Source organism: Octopus bimaculoides, chromosome 9 (assembly GCF_001194135.2).
Source record: "Octopus bimaculoides isolate UCB-OBI-ISO-001 chromosome 9, ASM119413v2, whole genome shotgun sequence".
Lineage (NCBI taxonomy): Eukaryota > Metazoa > Mollusca > Cephalopoda > Octopoda > Octopodidae > Octopus > Octopus bimaculoides.
Genome location: NC_068989.1, coordinates 1,100,714 through 1,118,688, shown reverse-complemented (window position 1 = coordinate 1,118,688; position 17,975 = coordinate 1,100,714). Strand labels below are relative to the sequence as shown.

The 17,975-nt window shown below is 38.3% G+C and overlaps 1 protein-coding gene across 2 annotated transcripts in view; it reads right to left on the bottom strand.

Moving 5' to 3' along the window:
* The window catches only part of LOC106871298 (E3 ubiquitin-protein ligase UBR3), a 39,844-nt gene that overhangs the window by 415 nt on the left and 21,454 nt on the right, over window positions 1–17,975 (bottom strand). Inside the window, exons 20-37 of one of the 2 annotated variants that reach the window (XR_008264835.1) lie at window positions 17,049–17,205; window positions 15,912–16,398; window positions 14,953–15,044; window positions 14,564–14,701; window positions 13,980–14,113; window positions 12,889–12,999; window positions 12,052–12,252; window positions 11,565–11,686; window positions 10,520–10,602; window positions 10,035–10,146; window positions 8,766–8,860; window positions 7,938–8,056; window positions 6,558–6,653; window positions 5,064–5,189; window positions 4,477–4,716; window positions 3,562–3,771; window positions 2,479–2,618; window positions 717–926 (exon numbers count right to left, since the gene is read on the bottom strand). Coding sequence is in view for 1 of the 2 variants with exons in the window: in XM_052970344.1 (XP_052826304.1) it covers window positions 809–926; window positions 2,479–2,618; window positions 3,562–3,771; window positions 4,477–4,716; window positions 5,064–5,189; window positions 6,558–6,653; window positions 7,938–8,056; window positions 8,766–8,860; window positions 10,035–10,146; window positions 10,520–10,602; window positions 11,565–11,686; window positions 12,052–12,252; window positions 12,889–12,999; window positions 13,980–14,113; window positions 14,564–14,701; window positions 14,953–15,044; window positions 15,912–16,398; window positions 17,049–17,205 (2,781 nt within the window). In the remaining variant the exon portion in view is untranslated. Of the gene's footprint in view, window positions 1–6; window positions 927–2,478; window positions 2,619–3,561; window positions 3,772–4,476; window positions 4,717–5,063; window positions 5,190–6,557; window positions 6,654–7,937; window positions 8,057–8,765; window positions 8,861–10,034; window positions 10,147–10,519; window positions 10,603–11,564; window positions 11,687–12,051; window positions 12,253–12,888; window positions 13,000–13,979; window positions 14,114–14,563; window positions 14,702–14,952; window positions 15,045–15,911; window positions 16,399–17,048; window positions 17,206–17,975 lie in introns of those variants that run through there. The other variant, XM_052970344.1, reaches the window with a different exon arrangement.

Here is a 17,975-nt window from a genome sequence, read left to right as displayed (position 1 = left end):
TGTGTGTGTAGGGAGAGAGACAGAGAGACAAATATGGGAGATGGAATTCGGAAAGGAAAAAAAAGAATGTGAGAAATGAGGTGAAGTGGGAGATTGGAGAATAACAAGGGTAGGAGGAACCGTTTTTTAAAAAAAATCGAAAAACTTAAGAGAGAGAGTAAATGGAGAGATAAAAATACACACACACACACCAGATACACAAACACATACAGTATTGTACATACATACACAAACACACATTTACGTATACAACAGACATTTCATTTTCTCCTATATACATTGACACACACACCCACACACCCTGTCTCCCTCCCTCCGTCTCTCTCTCTCTCTCGGATCTTCACACAGTCCTCGTCTTTCTGCGTTCTTACGTCCAACAGGCAGAGCAGCCTCACCTTGCCATGAAGTTCCCAACATCACAGTAAACAGGTAACAACAACAACAACAACAACAACAACAGCAGTCATATTTCAATGACGTGAGGTAAGGTGTGAGGGGGAGAGAATTTACAGGGGAGGGGGGGTATTAGAGGTGGAGGGTCATGACTGGAGAGGACAGCAACGATAATAACAAGAACAGCACCAGTGGTAATAGAAATAGTCTTTGTTAGAAGGGTTCCAAAGATGGAGAAGAGAGAATAAAATTGATGGGGAAGAGAGAGAGAGAACAATAACAAAAAAATAACTGAAGAAAACAACAACAACAGCAACACTAACATCATCATCATCATCTTCATCATCATTATTATTATTATTGTTGTTGTAATGGTGAGCAAAGGCAGCAACTGCTAGAGCAGTTTAAGTCCAGGTCATAAGTTATTCTTGTGCCAGATCCACTGTTTGCAAGCATGGTCAAAGTTGTGTGTTCGCCATTGCTGCTCCAAAAGCTGATAACGTTCTTCACTGAGGTAGAGAGGCTTCCCACGTCTGCCGGAAAGGGAAACAAAGACACATCCTGGTTAGTTGTTTTAGTTTCAAGACAAGAAAATACAAATGACAGGGCAAGAATTACAGCTCAGGCCGAAATGAGCAGATCAATGATCCAAGTGATTCCAGCAGAGACTGTTTTGCCTTTTTGTTTTGCAATCAAATACTAATAAGGACCTCATAATCCAATGTGTCCTTCCTTTTTGTAAAATGGTGAAGGAGAAGACATTATGTTCTTTAACAATTTATTAAGTTAGCATTAACATAATCAGGATAAAAAAAAAACTAATTAGAAATAATCATGCAAAGAGGAAAAGACAACATTAGCTCAGTAATTAATATATTTTGTTTCAACAAGTAAGGGAGACAACACTGGATATGTTTCAGTCATATGAGACTTCTTCAGCGAAGTTTAGACCTGACTGTACTTGTTGAAATAAAGATGAAATAATCACTGTAGAGATCAATATTAGATCTCTGTAGATCTGTACAACATTTGTACATGGGTAGGTGGCATAGAATATTTGCATATTTAGATAAACCATTGCTGGAAAGTACTCAAAGATTTTATTCCTTCATATGGTGTATGTGAGAGAGAGAAAGAGGTTCAATAAATAATGCTGACACAACAACTGAATTCTTATTTCTTTCATATTATTCACATCTGGTCAGTTCCAAATAAACCAGCAATATTTCTAATTGTTGTTTTACTTCCAGGCCAACTCTGATTCAAAAACCCAGAAATCAAAGACATTCCACTCATGACAATCCCATCTTTAAGTACATCTATGATTACTAAGATCACACTATCAAAGAATCTTCCCTTTCTTAAGTTGGTAGGGCTTGATTTGAGGGAGATTTGGCTACTATTTCCAGCAGGTCATACAAGCCATATCATTGGCTGATATATTTTAGTTCTCTCTGCAAAAATTGGTTTATTTTTTTGATTTAAAGCAAAAGATGAGGTTAGATCTTGATGCTGGAGTTGCTCCGCTTTTTGATATTTTCATTAAATGATTAAAAAATTAACCCAAATAAAAGTTGTTTGTTTTTTTTAAATCTACCAAAATTCATCCAATCCAAGACATCCCCATTAAAATGGTCAGACAAAGAATTGGAATTATTTCTTCAGTTTAAGAGAGATCTAACCTCATCTTTTGCCTGAAATCAAAAAAAGTAAAACAGCGTCAGCCGACCTAGTTGCTCAAAGATTAATACAACCCCAGGCTGTACTGTATCCTGGACAGGCATAGTCCACTTCTAGAAGTGACTGCAATGACAAGGAAATGGTCACAGGCCGACCTTTTGACAGTTTACACTGTTGAACTCCTAATGAGAGAGAGAGAGAGAGAGAGAGATGTCTGTCGTCGGCTGTTTTTGTCTTTTAAAATCTCGAACAAGCCCTAAAAAGTTACAGTACCTACCAGAAACAACTGTATTTTTTTTAAAAAGTGAAGAAAAATATCAAAATAAATAAAAGAAAGGAAAAACAGACATCAATTGCGAATGCAAAAAGCCTGAGAGAATGGAATTGGTAATAAAGTTGACTCACCTCAGTTCTTCATCTTCTTCGCCATGTTTGTCGAGATAGACTGATCCCCAAAGTGCTGCTCTCTGGCCACGGATCACAACTACTATGCTTGAGTTTACCAACAGAAACACACCCGTTCCAGCCCCACAAGTTATTGAATGCTAGACAAGAAATTGAAACAACAAATCCCACTTTACACAACAAGCATCACATTTGGCAAATATTATTAGATTTTGTTTTTATTCTATGGTTGGATTCTCAAAAGGTACACAGGTTTAACAGCAAGGAAAATGCTGGAATTTGGACATAAGCTCTTTCACTACTTTGAGGTCATAAACTTCCAGCAAGTCTCCAGGTTCAACCAGCTTTTGATTTTGTTTTTTTATTTTGTTGAAGATGTGGGAAACCATTCTGTATATTTGATAGAACAATCACAAGAACTCAGAGTAAAGTCTTTTCTGCCATCCCTCACAGCACCAAAGACAAGTCACTCTCTCTATTACAGAAGAGAGCAATGTTAAGTTTTAGCAGTCAGTGTATGCAGACATTGTTATGCACACAGAACAGAATTATTAATTATAATAATGATTAAACTTTTGTGCACTAATTGCAATCTATATGTGCATTCAGAGAGCTTAGAGGAGAATAGTATACAAAATAGTTTCCGAAGAATTCACCATCATCATCATCCATTTTCCAAGCTGGCATGGTTTGGATGATTTGACAGGAGCTGCACCAGGTTCCATAGTCTGTTTTGGCTTGGTTTCTATGGCTGGATGCCCTTCCTAATGCCAACCAGAGTGTGGACTGGGTGCTTTTTACATGGCATCAGCAGAATTGACTGTCCATATTTACAGATTGACACTATAGACAAGTGTATATTATACAAGAATAAATATACCATATTATATTTTACAGCTGAATATCACATAAAACAACAATTTGGGACAAATTACATTACAGAAAACTAACATCTTCTCCAACATAAAATTCCTCTTTTAACTATTTCATGCTACAAACTAGGTTCACAAAAGTTTCATCAAAAATTTAACAGAACTTCACAAATAAAACAAGTGCAATAAGCTTCAAGTAGAAAGTGCTGACCTGTACGCATTCTCGGACTGATTCATGTTCACAGCAAGCTTCTCGGAAGCAGAGAAACTCTGCACATATTAAACATATCGTTGGATCTCGAGGAATTTTGTTACAAATCATACAGGTTTTGTTGCGGTACTCCTGGAATATTTTGTAGTATTGATCAGGAAGTTCCACAAGCCTTGGTGGATGGAAAAAAAAACTTGAAGGAAGTAAATACTGAAAAATAAAATCAAATAAAATAACCGCATTAGTAAGAAAACACACTTTACATTTGAGGGATATTTGTCGTCATCTTGTTTGTTGTTAACACAACGTTTTTGGCTGATATACTTTCCCACAGGCATATGGCGTAGAGGTTAAGAGCGTAGGCTACTAACCCCAAGATTCTGAGTTCGATTCCAGGCAGTGACCTGAATAATAATAATAATATCAAAAAATACCTTAGGAATCAGAACCCAGGTTCGAAATTTCCCGAAGACACCTGATGAAGGCTGGAGGGTATATCAGCTGAAACGTTGTGTTAACAACAAACAAGATGAGAACAAATATCCGTCAATTGTAAATAATGTATCCAGATTTTAAATTCCCATTTATACCAATAAAAATTGGTGCCCTTCGTATTGTAAGTAAATGCCTAAGTGCCAATCTGGATAAGCTAGGGTTTTCAGAAAAAGAAATCAACCAACTGACTCTCACATTACACATACAATCTGTAAGTGGAACAGTGAAAATATGCAAGACTTTTCTTAAGTTTAAAATGAGACTGCTTTAGTTATCAACATTCCAATGATGGAGTTTTGTATCTTTGTAAGAAACCAGCTCCTTCTTCGGAGGAAGAATTTGGATAATTAAAAGCAGAACACACACGTATGACTTAATGAATCTATGTATGAGTTGAAGATGTGATTTGGGGTGACCTACTTGACTCTTGAGAGAAGGAGGTCCATCGATTGCTGTAGCTAATTCCTGCAGCCAGAACCGGGTGATTGGTAAAATCTCAGGTACACAGAATCGAACAAAATGTTCAGTTCGTTGAGTTTCTTCTACTTTGCGAGGAATAGATAATCCTGATTGAGTATCAACAGATGCGCTTGGCTGGCTATCACAAGACTTTCCACCTAACATGAGGTAGCGGCAGAGGTAGGTAAATTCAGATGGACACTGAAACAGAAAAAATATTTAAACATAACAGCTTTTAGCACATATCATAAGATCCAAAGTGGTTAATGATAAGAAGAACATCTAATTGTGACAGAAGAAGCAACAAACATTGATGCTTTCTTGTTATGTGTATGGGACTGTGATAAATGGAGAGGGACGTTAGCATCCAACTCGTGCCAACATGGATACAAAGCAATAATGATGATGATGATGATGATGATGATGATGATACACCTAAGAAGAAATTAAGCAGATTTAAACATTATGTTATCCTTTTTGCTTACAACTGAATAAAAAAAAAAAAAAGAGTAAACTATTTACCAAAATCTCTTATCAAATACTTTTACCTTTTTCTGTGGGAATTCTTCATCAAATAAATGTCGCTGTAAGAGTGCAGCAATTCTTAAATAAGGAAGCAAATAGGACTGTAAAACACTTTCTACACTGTCTGGGCTCCAGATCCACTGCGATATCTACAAGAAAGATGGCGTGACTGAACTTTTCTCAAACCACAATCATAATTCAATAGGATTCAATTTATTTTCACCCACATTTCTGCTTTTAACAAGAAAACTTTTCACACATCCTACCACAAAAAAACCCCAAACTACATCTCTTCTCTTCCTCACATTTCCACTTCATGCACTGTGCTTACCTCCCACTCCCCAATCCTTGGCCCTGTCTCACTGTATCATTGCTGTCCACTAGCCCCTGACCTGTGTGTTCCTCCCACATGTAACAAGAAAACTTTTCTCCCTCACCCTACCCCAACAAACCAATCTATATCTCTTCTCTTCCTCACATTTCCTCCTTCATACACTATGCCTACTTCTCACTCCCCAAACCTTCCCTCACGGCCCTGTTCTTCTGTATCATTGCTATCCGGTAGCCACCCCGGATAGGTTTTTGCCAATTACTCCCCACCTCCGCACTCTTTAATCATGCTTCCTTTGCAATATTCTGCCACTTATATTATGGCATTTGAATCTCAAGGCTATGCCCTGGCACTTGCCACCATCTATATCTCTCTCTTCCTTTACACAACCATCCCATTTATATTCTGATTCCTGTCCCTTGTGAGTATGCCCAGCACTCTGCCACTATCTCTATCCAGCTGTCTCCCACTCTCTTTCTCTCCTTCTCCTGTACTTCCCCCCAGGTTGGGTAACCATGTATCTCCTTTGGGGCAACACACCTGTTTCCGTCTTCATTCCTCTCTCTCTCTCTCTCTCCCTGTCTCCAGCTGGGTAACCTTGTACCTCCACCACAGCAAGACACCTGTTTCTGTCTCTCTACAACCTTTCATCAACTGACACAAGATCACCTCCTCCAATGCCCACCTCCCCTCTCAAAAGAGTTTTTGGTCTTGCAAGGTACTTGGTGAGCCTGTCAGTGCAGGTGCCACATTAAAACCATCCAGTCCACACTATAAAGTGGTTGGCATTTGGAAGGGCATCTAGCCATAAAAACCTTGCCAAAACTGACCTCGCCTGTGCTTGTGCCATGTAAAAAGCACTGAGTCCACTCTGTTGAGTGGTTGGTGTTAGGAAGGGCATCCAGCTGTAGAAACCCTGCCAACAGTCACAGGAGTTGGGTGCAGGCTTCTGCCAAACCGTCCCACCCATGCCAGCATGGAAAGCAGACGTTAAACGATGATGATGATGATTCTTTTCTGCTTTCTTTTAACATCTCTCAACACCACATCACAACTAATCATACCCACAAACAAACTGTTCTCCTGATATCTTTGTCAATAATTCATTTTCTCAAAAAACAGTTCCACTGACGACTGCTTAAGATAAAGTTAAAAACAAACAAAAAGTCGCCAAGCAGATACTTACACACCCGAGTTGCTGATCTTTCTCATCGTACAGTTGACTGAGTTGCAGTCGTGTGATGACATGGCTCATCATTCCACTGACTTCTTGCAAGGAATCCTGCAAACGTTTAAAATTAACAATGAAGACATAGAAGGATTATGGGCAGATAAGAATGAGCCAACCAATGGGGGGAGCCAACCAATGGGGGGAGCCAACCAATGGGGGGAGCCAACCAATGGAGGAGTCAGCCAATGGGGGAGCCAGCTAGTGGGAGACTGCTAATGGGGGAGCCAGCCAATGAGAGAGCCAGCAAATGAGGGAACCAACCAATGGGGGAGCCAGTAAATGAGAGAGCCAGCCAATGGGGGGAGCCAACCAATGGGGGAACCAGTCAATGGGGGAGAAACCAATGAGGGAGCCAGCTTTTCTATGTCTGTTAAAAACAGCAACCAAATCTCCAAGTTACAGTTTTGAAAGGGGAAGGATACATAGGATAAAGTAGTCCTAGATACACAGTGACTAAGAAAAAGATGGGATGGTCATGGTTGGAAATCTCTGATCATAAGTGTATTCAGTCAGGGATCTGGTACTAAACAACAACAATAAACTCTTTGGACTTCAAACTGAGAGTGTTTGTAAAAATGTCAAAACATTAGCAAGACTCAACAAAATCGTTCAGATTTTCTGTATTCTTCGTTGTGTCCAAAGAACAGAGCAGAAGAGTCATTTGTACAAAGACATTCATTTTCCTGACATTTTATGTCCACCTTTGATGTGGACAATGGTTCACTGAGGGTCATCTTAGTCTGAGTTTTTAGGACTTACTGACCTCTTAGAATGGTCAGAGGATGACATTTCATGGTTTCTATAGCTGGATCCCCTTCCTAATACAGAATGTATGAGCTGCCATTCATTGTGGTCCCAGGATCAGATAGGGTTGCTAAGTCTTTTACAAGACTAGAGACTCTTCTCAATTCTATGTCTGTCACTCTTTATTCAAGGAAAACAAGACCAAAAAAGGAGGGAATAGAAAGAGAGAGAAACTCCATCATTTCAAAAGTTCTCCAAGTATTTTTGTAAATAAACATTATTTCTAAATTCCTCACAAAACAACAGAGTAACAGAATGTTCTTTCTGTCTACAAGCCTTAACTTTTGCAGGGGGTCACCTAGGTAACAGAAGCTATCTACTACCTCTAGCTTATCCCTATGGTGGTTGATGGAGTCTATTTTCTGTACATTTTAACATTGCAGGGTAGGTGTGAGAGGCTGGATCTGGTCAGTTTGAACGTCAAATAGATAGAATATTTGGGCTGTATCTGGCCAATTTAAATGTCAAGGGGTTACCAGGACAACGTGAGTAAACAAAGCAAAAGAGAGAACAGTGTGAGTGAATACTTACACTCATGCGTTTTTTACACCAAGCTACCCTTTCGTTAGAAGTCAACTTCAGGCTGGTCACCACCAACGCTTGGATATAGGCCATGTTATACAGAGAGTTCACCACATAACTGAAATGCTCTGCAAATGGAACAATCAAAAGATTCTGGCATTAACGAGGAAATTCTAGAAAAAGCTTAAAAATCAAAAAAGTATGACTGGTCACATTTTGACAAAAAATTGAGTTGAGAAACAATTCATTATTGGAATAATAATAATAATAATAATAATAATAATAATAATAATAATAATAATAATAGTCGACAGATATGACAGGTTAGCTTGGGAGGTTAAGCAGTTATGGTCGATGAAAAAGGTGGCAGAAGTACCAATAATTGTAGGAGCCCTGGGAGTAGTGAGTAAAAATTTTCAATAAGGGTGGATCACTTGCAGAAAACAGCACTGCTTGGAACCGCTCGAGAAATAAGGGGTGTTACCTTAGTTCACTGGTAGTGAACAGCTGACACCGAAGTACATCTCCAGCGTTAGAAGCTGTGCAGAGACTATCAATAATAATACTAATCCTTTCTACTAAAGGCACAAGGCCTCAAATTTGGGGGAAGGGATTAAGTCGATTACATCGACCCCAGTGCGTAACTGGTACTTACTTAATCAACCCTGAAAGGATGAAAGGCAAGACCAACATTGGCAGAATTTGAACTCAGAATGTAAAAACAGACAAAATGAACACTAAGCATTTTCTCTGCCATGTTCCCGATTCTGCCAGTTCGCTGCCTGAGGAATAATATGTTCTCACACATAAAAGAGAAAGAGTTGGTGTCCAACTTACGTTTACTGACTTCTGGTAACTGAAGTAAGAAATTCAAAAGCAGAGCCACAGGGTCTCTCAGCAAAATAGGCACTTGACCAGGAACATTTGAAAATCTGAAATAAACGATCAGAAGAGATTTTAAAGACTTTTCTGTGTAGCATTATATACTGTTGTGTCTTGGGTGGGTCATTATGCCAACAACACACACACACACTGGTTCAATTTCACTTCTTTATTATTAGTCTCAAAGTCTTTTTATCACTGTTCACGACATCATCAGCCACATGCTCTCTCTCCTCCATATCCATTTCAAATCTGTCGTCTAGTTAATATGGTAAGAAATTTGCTTCCTAGCCATAAGGTTCCAGGTTCAGTCCCACCGTGTGGTACCTTGAGTAAGTGTTTGCTACTATGGCTTCAGGCAGACAAAGCCTTGTGAGTGGATTTGGTAGATGGAAAACGAAAGAAGCCTATCGTGTGTAGGTGTAGTCTTGTTGCTGTTATCATCATAGTCAGCAATCAAAACAACTGTTGCCATTTCTTCCAAGTAGAAGACAGAGGGAAGCCATTACATCCAAACTCTGCGATTTTACTAAAACCTTGCAGAATGGTTTTTCGGCAGAGAGGAAATACTAAATCCTAAATTTTCTCAGATTCCTCAACAAATGTCAGAAAAGAATTGTTCACTTTGGTTAAACTATTGTTTCACCGGAGTGAAAAAAAAGAGATTTCAAGTCTATTTGTAATGTTTCTTAACTTCATCTCATTATTACTTAACATCCGTTTCCCATGGTGGCTTGGGTTGGACGGTTTGACTCGAGCTGGTCAGCCAGAAACCAGCACCAGGCTCCAGGCATCTGTTTTGGCTTGGTTTCTATAGCTGGATGCCCTTCCGAACACCAACTATTTTACAGAGTGTACTGAGTGCCTTCTATGTATCACTGGCACAGGTGCCATTTACATGCCACTGGCAGTGGCCACAACCACAATTCTCTTAGCTTGACATGACTTCTCAAGCAGCACAGCAAATTGCCAGAAGTCTTGGTCACTAGTCATTATCTCCATGAAGTTCCACATCCAAAGATCATATTCCACCCCGTCATCCCATGCCTTCCTGGGTCTACCTCTTTCACAGACTGGTACTTCTTTATGCATCACATGACTACACCAGTGCAGTCTTCTCTCTTGCACAATACATCTGATGCCTCTTACACCCAACTTTTCTCTTAAAACACATTTCTTTTAATTAGTAAAATCGTAACCGGGGGAAACAGAAAGCAAACTTACGAAGAGCTACTATCTCCTATCACAGCCACACCTGTAATTAATTTCCAAAGATCAGTCTGGGGCACTGGAGGTAAGGTTTTGCAGGTATAACTCAACATACGGAAAAGTGGCACTGAAAAAAAACAAAAACAAATAATAATAATCCTTTCTACTAAAGGCACAAGGCCTGAAATTTTGGGGGAGGGGATAAGTCGATTATATCAACCCCAGTACTCAACTGGTACTTATTTCATCTACCCCAAGAGGATGAAAGGCAAAGTCAACCTCGGTGGAATTTGAACTCAGAACATAGCAATGGGCAAAATAGCACTAAGCATTTTGTCTGGCGTGCTAACCGTTCTGCCAGCTTGCCAACTTGATAATAATAATTGTGTTGAACAACAATCTTCATAAGTCAAAGATGAAGTTTAGAGTGTGTGTTGATATTGTTAGCGACTGTTTGCATCCCTTGGATAACCAATTAATTACAGACATCAGGTACTTACTGAAAACTTTAGGTTTACTTGAAGGTGACTCCCTGGTAAATAACTGACCACCATAGCCTAGAAGTTCCAATTCCAAATTAGTTCTGTAACGAAAAGAAATAACACATCCTTTTTCAGAACCTAAAAGAATGGTCTGGAATAAAATGGCTGAAGACTCTTCATACCAAAGAACAAAACATTGTTTATTAAAAGACAGCACAAAATGCCCAGTGTCACCCAAAATATTGTGTCTAGAATCACCAGCAGAAACGTGTTACCAGTTCAAATGTGCTTGAGGCATATTTGAACCCACGAGGAAGTCATTCACAGTATTCTGTCTTGGATAAAATGTCTTGCTGTAGACAAAGAGGTGTAAATACTGCAAGTCAGCCCACAGCCTCCTCCAACCAGGCTGTGGGAAAGCATTTTGGAGAGGAGGTCATCTCCTCTTCAGCCACAGACACCATAAAAAGAGGCTCTGCAACCTGACATGAAAGACAAAGATTTTTTACAAAGTCACACGAATTTGAATGTGATGTGTAGGATTACACAGCAGTGGAGGCCCTCGTGAAATTGCTGTGGCACAACAGTAGCAATTTTAGTGGAAGGGGTAGGTCAATCACATTGCTTCCCCACCCCCTACTACTTATATTGTTACCCTGAAAGGATGAAAGGCAAAGTCAATCTTGGTGGAATTAGAACTCAGTATGTAAAGTATTGGAAGAAATGCCACGAAGCATTTCGTCCAATGCTTTGAGGATTTACCAGCCTCATGTCTTGAACTCACAAAATAAATGTGTCGGGTACCTTGCTACACGGGTGGACAGTTGCTGATATTTAATTAGTGGGGGAGATGGTCACATGGACAAAACATACAAGATTATTGAGAGCAATGTGCATAAAAAAAAGGGTACATTGGATAATATACTCTTAGATATATTGTCTAAAATAAAATAAAGAGGGGGATTGTCATTGAAGAAACACTACAGGTGTTCAATTAAAAAATACAAATTTATTTTCAAAACGAAGATGGAAATTGAAAAAAAAAATGATCTAAAAATGTTACCTGACAATGGAACAGGTAAAGAGCCAGATGTTAGCTGAACTGTCCTCACAGTATTTCCTGTACATGGGGTGAGTGGCACTGGTTAATTCATCGATCAAAGAACATTTCTGGGCCAGAAACAACTAAAACACAAGACAACATTGTCAATTAGCAGTTACGTTGTTATTAGAGGGGGAGAGAAAAGGAGAGAGAGAGAGAGAGAGAGAAAGAGAGCGTGCGTGCGTGCGTGTGTATAAAACATCTTCTCCATTTTTAACAAAATTGATGAGTTTTATGGGACTTCTTTCCATAAATTCACAACACATCGTATACAAGCATTACTTTCATATCTTTGCAAATTTACGCCTGGAAACTCCCAGCAAAATATGAAGAACCAATATTAGAAATCATTTTTGGAAACTTCCAAATTAAAGGACGAATCTACATTCAACCTTTTTATACACACACACACACACAGAGATGGGGGGGGGGGATTGCAGTGACTTACATTGACTTGTGGCTGTTGTTGCAGTAACTGTTCAATGTCTTGTGCCATTTTCTGTAGATTGTTAGAGTCCGTTGGTGCAGGAATCGGTGTAGGTTTCCTGTCATTGGGAATTATGGGAATGACAGCATTTGCAAGCTGACGGCACACAGGACACCAGTACTCTCCATCGTTCACAGCCAGAGTCTGTTGGAGGTATGGCCCCTTAAAAAAAAAGAAAAAAAATCTAGATTAAGCATACAATTAAAATTTAATTGGATTTCAATCTTTCTTTCTTTTTTTTTTTTTTTGCATCAGTTAGCATTCGTTTAGCATTCGTTTAACATTCGTTTGGCATTCGTTTAGCATTCATTTTTCTCTGTTGCATGGACCAAATGGGTGGCTTTTATTTCTCACTCGTTTCAGTCATTAGACAGTGGCTATGCTGGGGCACTGGCTTGAAGAATTTTTAGTTGAATGTATCGACCCCAGTACTTATTTCTTTAAGCTTGGTACCTATTTTATTGGACTCTTTTGCCAAACTGCTAAGTTACAGGGATATAAACACACTAAGAGGTTGGGCAGACACACACACACATATAAATAATGACAGGCTTCTTTCAGTTTCCCTCTACCAAATCCACTCACAAGGCTTTGGTCGGCCTGAGGCTACAGTAGAAAGCACTTTCCCAAGGTGCCACGCAGTGGGACTGAACCCGGAACCATGTGGTTGGTAAGGAACCTACTTACCACACTCAGCCATGCCCTTCCTTCTTCTAGCAACAATGTCATTACAGCAACTGCCATCAAAGCAATCATCAAAATAAAACATTTTAACCAAAACATTGCTTGAAGACTTACCTTTAATGATTCTAGGTACTGCTTATGGCAATCCAGGTGAAGGTAATGGCCACAAGATTGTACCAAAACTCCACCTTCCCAGCCTATGTTGGCAGATTTACTAACAGGTGTCTGAAAAAGAAAAAAAACAACAACAATACTATCATATAACTTCATTGGAAATCTGAAGAGGGTTTATTTCTTGGTAGATGTGTACACAAATACTTAATATGAGGATCCTTAATATCATAGAAATGATATTTAAAACGATATCAAAGTCTTAATAACAACAACAATAGCTAATCTTATTTTTGTGGAGAGTTTCAGAAACATTATTTTGAATCTGTAGAATGTTTCAAATCTGTTTTCTTTTTATCGGAGAGCTGAAGAGGAAAGGTAGCACACCCATAGCCTTCTTTGTTTAAGACAGTAGACCAAATGATCTCCAGGATCTACTGTCTCTAGACTCTCTCTCTCTTATGTCCACCTCCTTTGAGGGATGGAGAACTGACTCCATCACTCCCAGCCACACCTATGGAATGTCAGCTAGCCTTCTATTTCCTCTCTACCAAGACACTTGTGTTTGTCAGATGTCAGAGGATGATAATTCAGTTAAACCCTTCTATGTTCCAAGTTTAATTTCTAAATCCCAATTTTGCTTTCATTAGGCAAGACAGAATATAAAATAACTACAAGAGTTGATTCTATCGACTAAAAAAAAAAGCATTTTTTGTTTAGCTTAGAGAAATCAATATTTCATATCCTGTCTAATATCATCATCATCGTCGTCGTTTAACGTCCGCTTTCCATGCTAGCATGGGTTGGACGATTTGACTGAGGACTGGCAAGCCAGATGGCTACACCAGGTTCCAATCTGATCTGGCAGAGTTTCTACAGCTGGATGCCCTTCCTAATGCCAACCACTCTGAGAGTGCAGTGGGTGCTTTTATGTGCCACCAGCATGAGGGTCAGTCAGGTGGTACTGGCAATAGCCACACTCAGTGTTTTTTACGTGCCACCTGCACAGGAGCCAATCCAGTGGCACTGGCCTGGAACAACAACAACTAAATGAATAACTGACAGTGTCCAAGAAGTTGTTTTGATAAACTTACCTCTGAATAATATTTCATTAAAAGGTTAAGATGTTGTTTCCTAATATCTGCACAAGACAATGGTACACTTTTGAACTTCAGTTTCCCAACTGGCAAATGCCGCCGTTGTTCTTGGCTTGGACAATGACCAAGCACTAAGAAATAAGATTGGGAAAAAAAAATATAAACAAAATATATAAACAAAATATATAAACAAAAAATATAAACAAAATATATAAACAAAATGGCAAAGAATTCAGACAGGATTTTTATTTTAAAAAATACCAATTGAATAAAAATTCATCCACTCCACAGATATGAAGGAGAACCTATTGTGATGTTAAATCAACATTCAAGTTGAAGTTGACGATTACTTTGGTAGTAGTAGTAGTAGTGATGAAAAGCATTTTCATGAAGAGCATGATGACAATGAAGAAAGAGAAGTGAAAGATAAAGAGCCAGAAAATGTCAGTTGTGCTGAAATAATGTCCATAACAATACATTTTGGTCCCTCCACTATTCTACCAAAGTCACTGAAGGTGAATTATTTACAACAGAGTAATTTTATATCAAACAAAATAATCAGATGTCATCCTGTGACTTACCACTAGTAGACAATAGCAGAACCACAATGCCAAAAGGACGTTCTGAAGTACTTGGCATAGTCTGACTGCAAATGGCACAATGGAAACCATCTTCTAACACTGACTGCTCACCATTATCTTGGACATCTTCACCGATATCTGCAAAACAAAAAAAAAGAAATCTCTACACAAGAACTTTTCTCTAGAAATAAAGTACTTTCAGAAGCACTGGTGACCAAAATTACTCTCCGATCCCCATTTTCCCATCACTCTCACTGATGGAAAGTCAGCCAGTTTCCACAGTGTCCACATAACAAATCCAGTTCAAGATATTGAAACTAAATAGAGATCTGAAAGCACAAGAGACAAAATAAAGAATGAGAAGGATGAAGAAAAGAGTTCTTATTTACCATCCATGTCCATTGCTTGTTCCATGAAAGCTTTCTGTTTGGAAGCAAACTCTGCCATTAATTTCTGCCGCCGTTCCCGTGCCTTCTTCCTTCTGATAAAAGAAACAAAACGAATACACTGTACATATGCAATTTAATTAGGAATGCAGAATTAAAAATTACTAAAACATGCATTTGCCTCTAATTAGTCGATTCCTTACTATTTGTCATGAAATTGCAGGCCATGTCTGGTGGTATGTTAGTGAGGAACCCTGTTAGAAGACAACTGTATTTAGGCATAACCAGAGCTAGATAACATATTTATGGAATAACAGAGTTCGACAAGGTAAAGGGAATTAACATGAAGGAACTTTCAAGAAGTTTATTCCAGAAAGTTAAAAATTAATACTTAAATCTGTTTTTAGAGGAATCTGAATATGGAAATAAGAGATGAAAGAAGCACCTTTCAGACAGTGAGAAAGAGAGAGACAGAGGTGTTGGCATTAACTAATTGCAATGAATAAGATAGCAAGGAAAATAACATAGTCTGAAAGGAATTGTGTAGAAGTGCTAAATAAGAAAAGGTTGTGGAACAGGTCAAACTGAAGAATTTATAGAACTAGGAAAATTCAAGAAAAGACGTTTAAAAATTCTTAGCACGAAGAGAAAATGTATGGATTTAGTTTTAGGAAGATGAATAAATGTGCAAATGGGAATAAATCTTGCTCGTGGAAAAGAAAATCAAAAGTAATGTCTCAGACTAAAGAACTAATATTTGTGAACATGTTTGAGAGAGAAAAACCAATAAAGAAAATGGTAAAAACAATGAAAGTCAGGTGTTAATGAGGCAGGTGAAAGAAAAAGAACACATTATGAATGTCATGTTGATGTTGTTGTTAAGAAATTAAATTAAATGAAAATCTTTAGCACCCATTTTCTGTCCAGTAAAAATACTGGAGTGCGGAACCCAGACGACTTACCTTTCCTCTTTTTCCAGATCTTCTGATGTTGCTGTGCCCCTTTCTTGAGGCTGTTGTTTCTCCCTCACTTTAGGTTTTGTTTCATGGTAAATTCTTTCTGTTTCTTGTAAACAGGAATAGTCCTGTGATGCAAGTCTGTCCAACAAGAGACCAATATAGTAAGGACCATCACCGCAGTTGACCGAAGGATTACTTGGTTCCGCTGATGGCCGTTCTGAACACTTCCTCATTGAGGTGGGCATGTAAGAAGGTTGTTTCTTGGCAGACAACTTACAATGCAGTTTCATCAGTAACGAGATCAGACTTTCTTTCACAATCACTCGTCGACAGTTGTCATCTTTCTCCTCGACTTCATCCTTAGAATCACAATTAACGTGCATCTGGCCACTGGCTTCATCCTCCAGATTATTAGAGGAATTTGAACAGTTAGGATTCGTGGTAGTGAATAATTTTGAGGCAGCACCAAAGTCTTTAGAAAATATATTTGCTATAGATAAAGGAAGTGGAGTGAGAGATAAAATTGAATATTACACAAGTGTCGATACAAGTGAAATAAATGTTTATTAAATCATAAAATAAAGAAAACCAGTCTATAAGCTTTGAAAATAACGTGAAACTAGAAAAGCACTCAGAGAGCGCAAACCTCTGCCAAGCAGCTCATTTCCACCCATGTCCACCCATGCTGAAAATCACCCAATTTCCCAAACCAACGCTGGCAAAAACATAACCTCCTCCCATACTTATCTCGACCATCGTCATCATCAACATTTGACTCTGCTTTCACCACAATCACTGTCAAAACTACGACCACCACAATCAGTTTCTTTACACAGTTGAAAATCCATTATCCGATACTCATGGGACCAAAATTGTTGAAGATTTTTTATTTTTCTAATTTTGGAGTTCTTTATAAAAAAAAAATCGCATCTACAAAACGGAACAGTTTGAGGATAGAAACCAGGTCTAAACGCAATGGCTTATAGACATACTCTGAATGTAGTTCTATATAAATCTTTAATACTTTCTTTTTATACTTAAGACCATCAGAAATGTTAAGATATCAGCCTCTGCCCACGTTGTTATGCTTTGATTAAAAGATTACAGTATAAATTAGATTACTTGGATTATTTCACTTACCAACAAAAGACATAGAAGGACTGTGATCTTTCTCTGGATTTGGGGAATCAGAAATGAGTATCTCTTGAATCCTGTGAGCTGCATTTGTCTGGAGACAGTCAGTGGGGAACCAATTTTCATAGTCACCATCTTTGACTTGTTTTTTGCAGCGATATTCCTGGAAGAAAAATTATCACAACCATCGCTGTCAGCAGTTTAATGTTTGTTTCTCTTCCATTAAAGACATTTAAAGAACATTTCTATTCTTTTCCTTTATTTCTATTCTTTTCCTTTGTCAAATATTTCAAGATTAAAGCTAACATCATCACATTTAAAATGTAATCACATTAAACAGAATGAAATTTTTAGAACAATGTTTCTGTGCATCGGTTTGTACATTTTACTTAATGTATTGTAGATTTTTATTGTTGTAAATATTATTTCCAATACTCTACAAAGAAATATTGTAGCTTTCTAACAAATCCTGATATTTTCATATCATATGATAAAAAATTATATTTTATCAACATTTTTAAAAAGTTAGTAATAATATAGCTCACATTAATTATAAAGAATTAGAGGTTAATTCAGTTTTGGTGCCTCAACTGTGGTCATGAAATTTGGTTAATGACCAAAAAAGAACCATGAATACAAGCAACTGAAATGGAATTCCTCCAAAGGAATCTAGAAAAAGCATTGGTGCCATGTAAAAAGCACCCAGTACATTCTGTAAAATGGTTGGTGTTAGGACAGGCATTCAGCTGTAGAAACAATGCCAAAACAGAGAATTGGAGTCAGGTGCAGCTACTGGTCTTGCCAGCTCCGGTCAAGCCGTCCAATTCAAGCCAGAATGGAAAACTAATGCTGCTGCTGATGATGATGATGGTGATGATGGTGATGATGGTGATGATGGTGATGATGGTGATGATGGTGATGATGGTGATGATG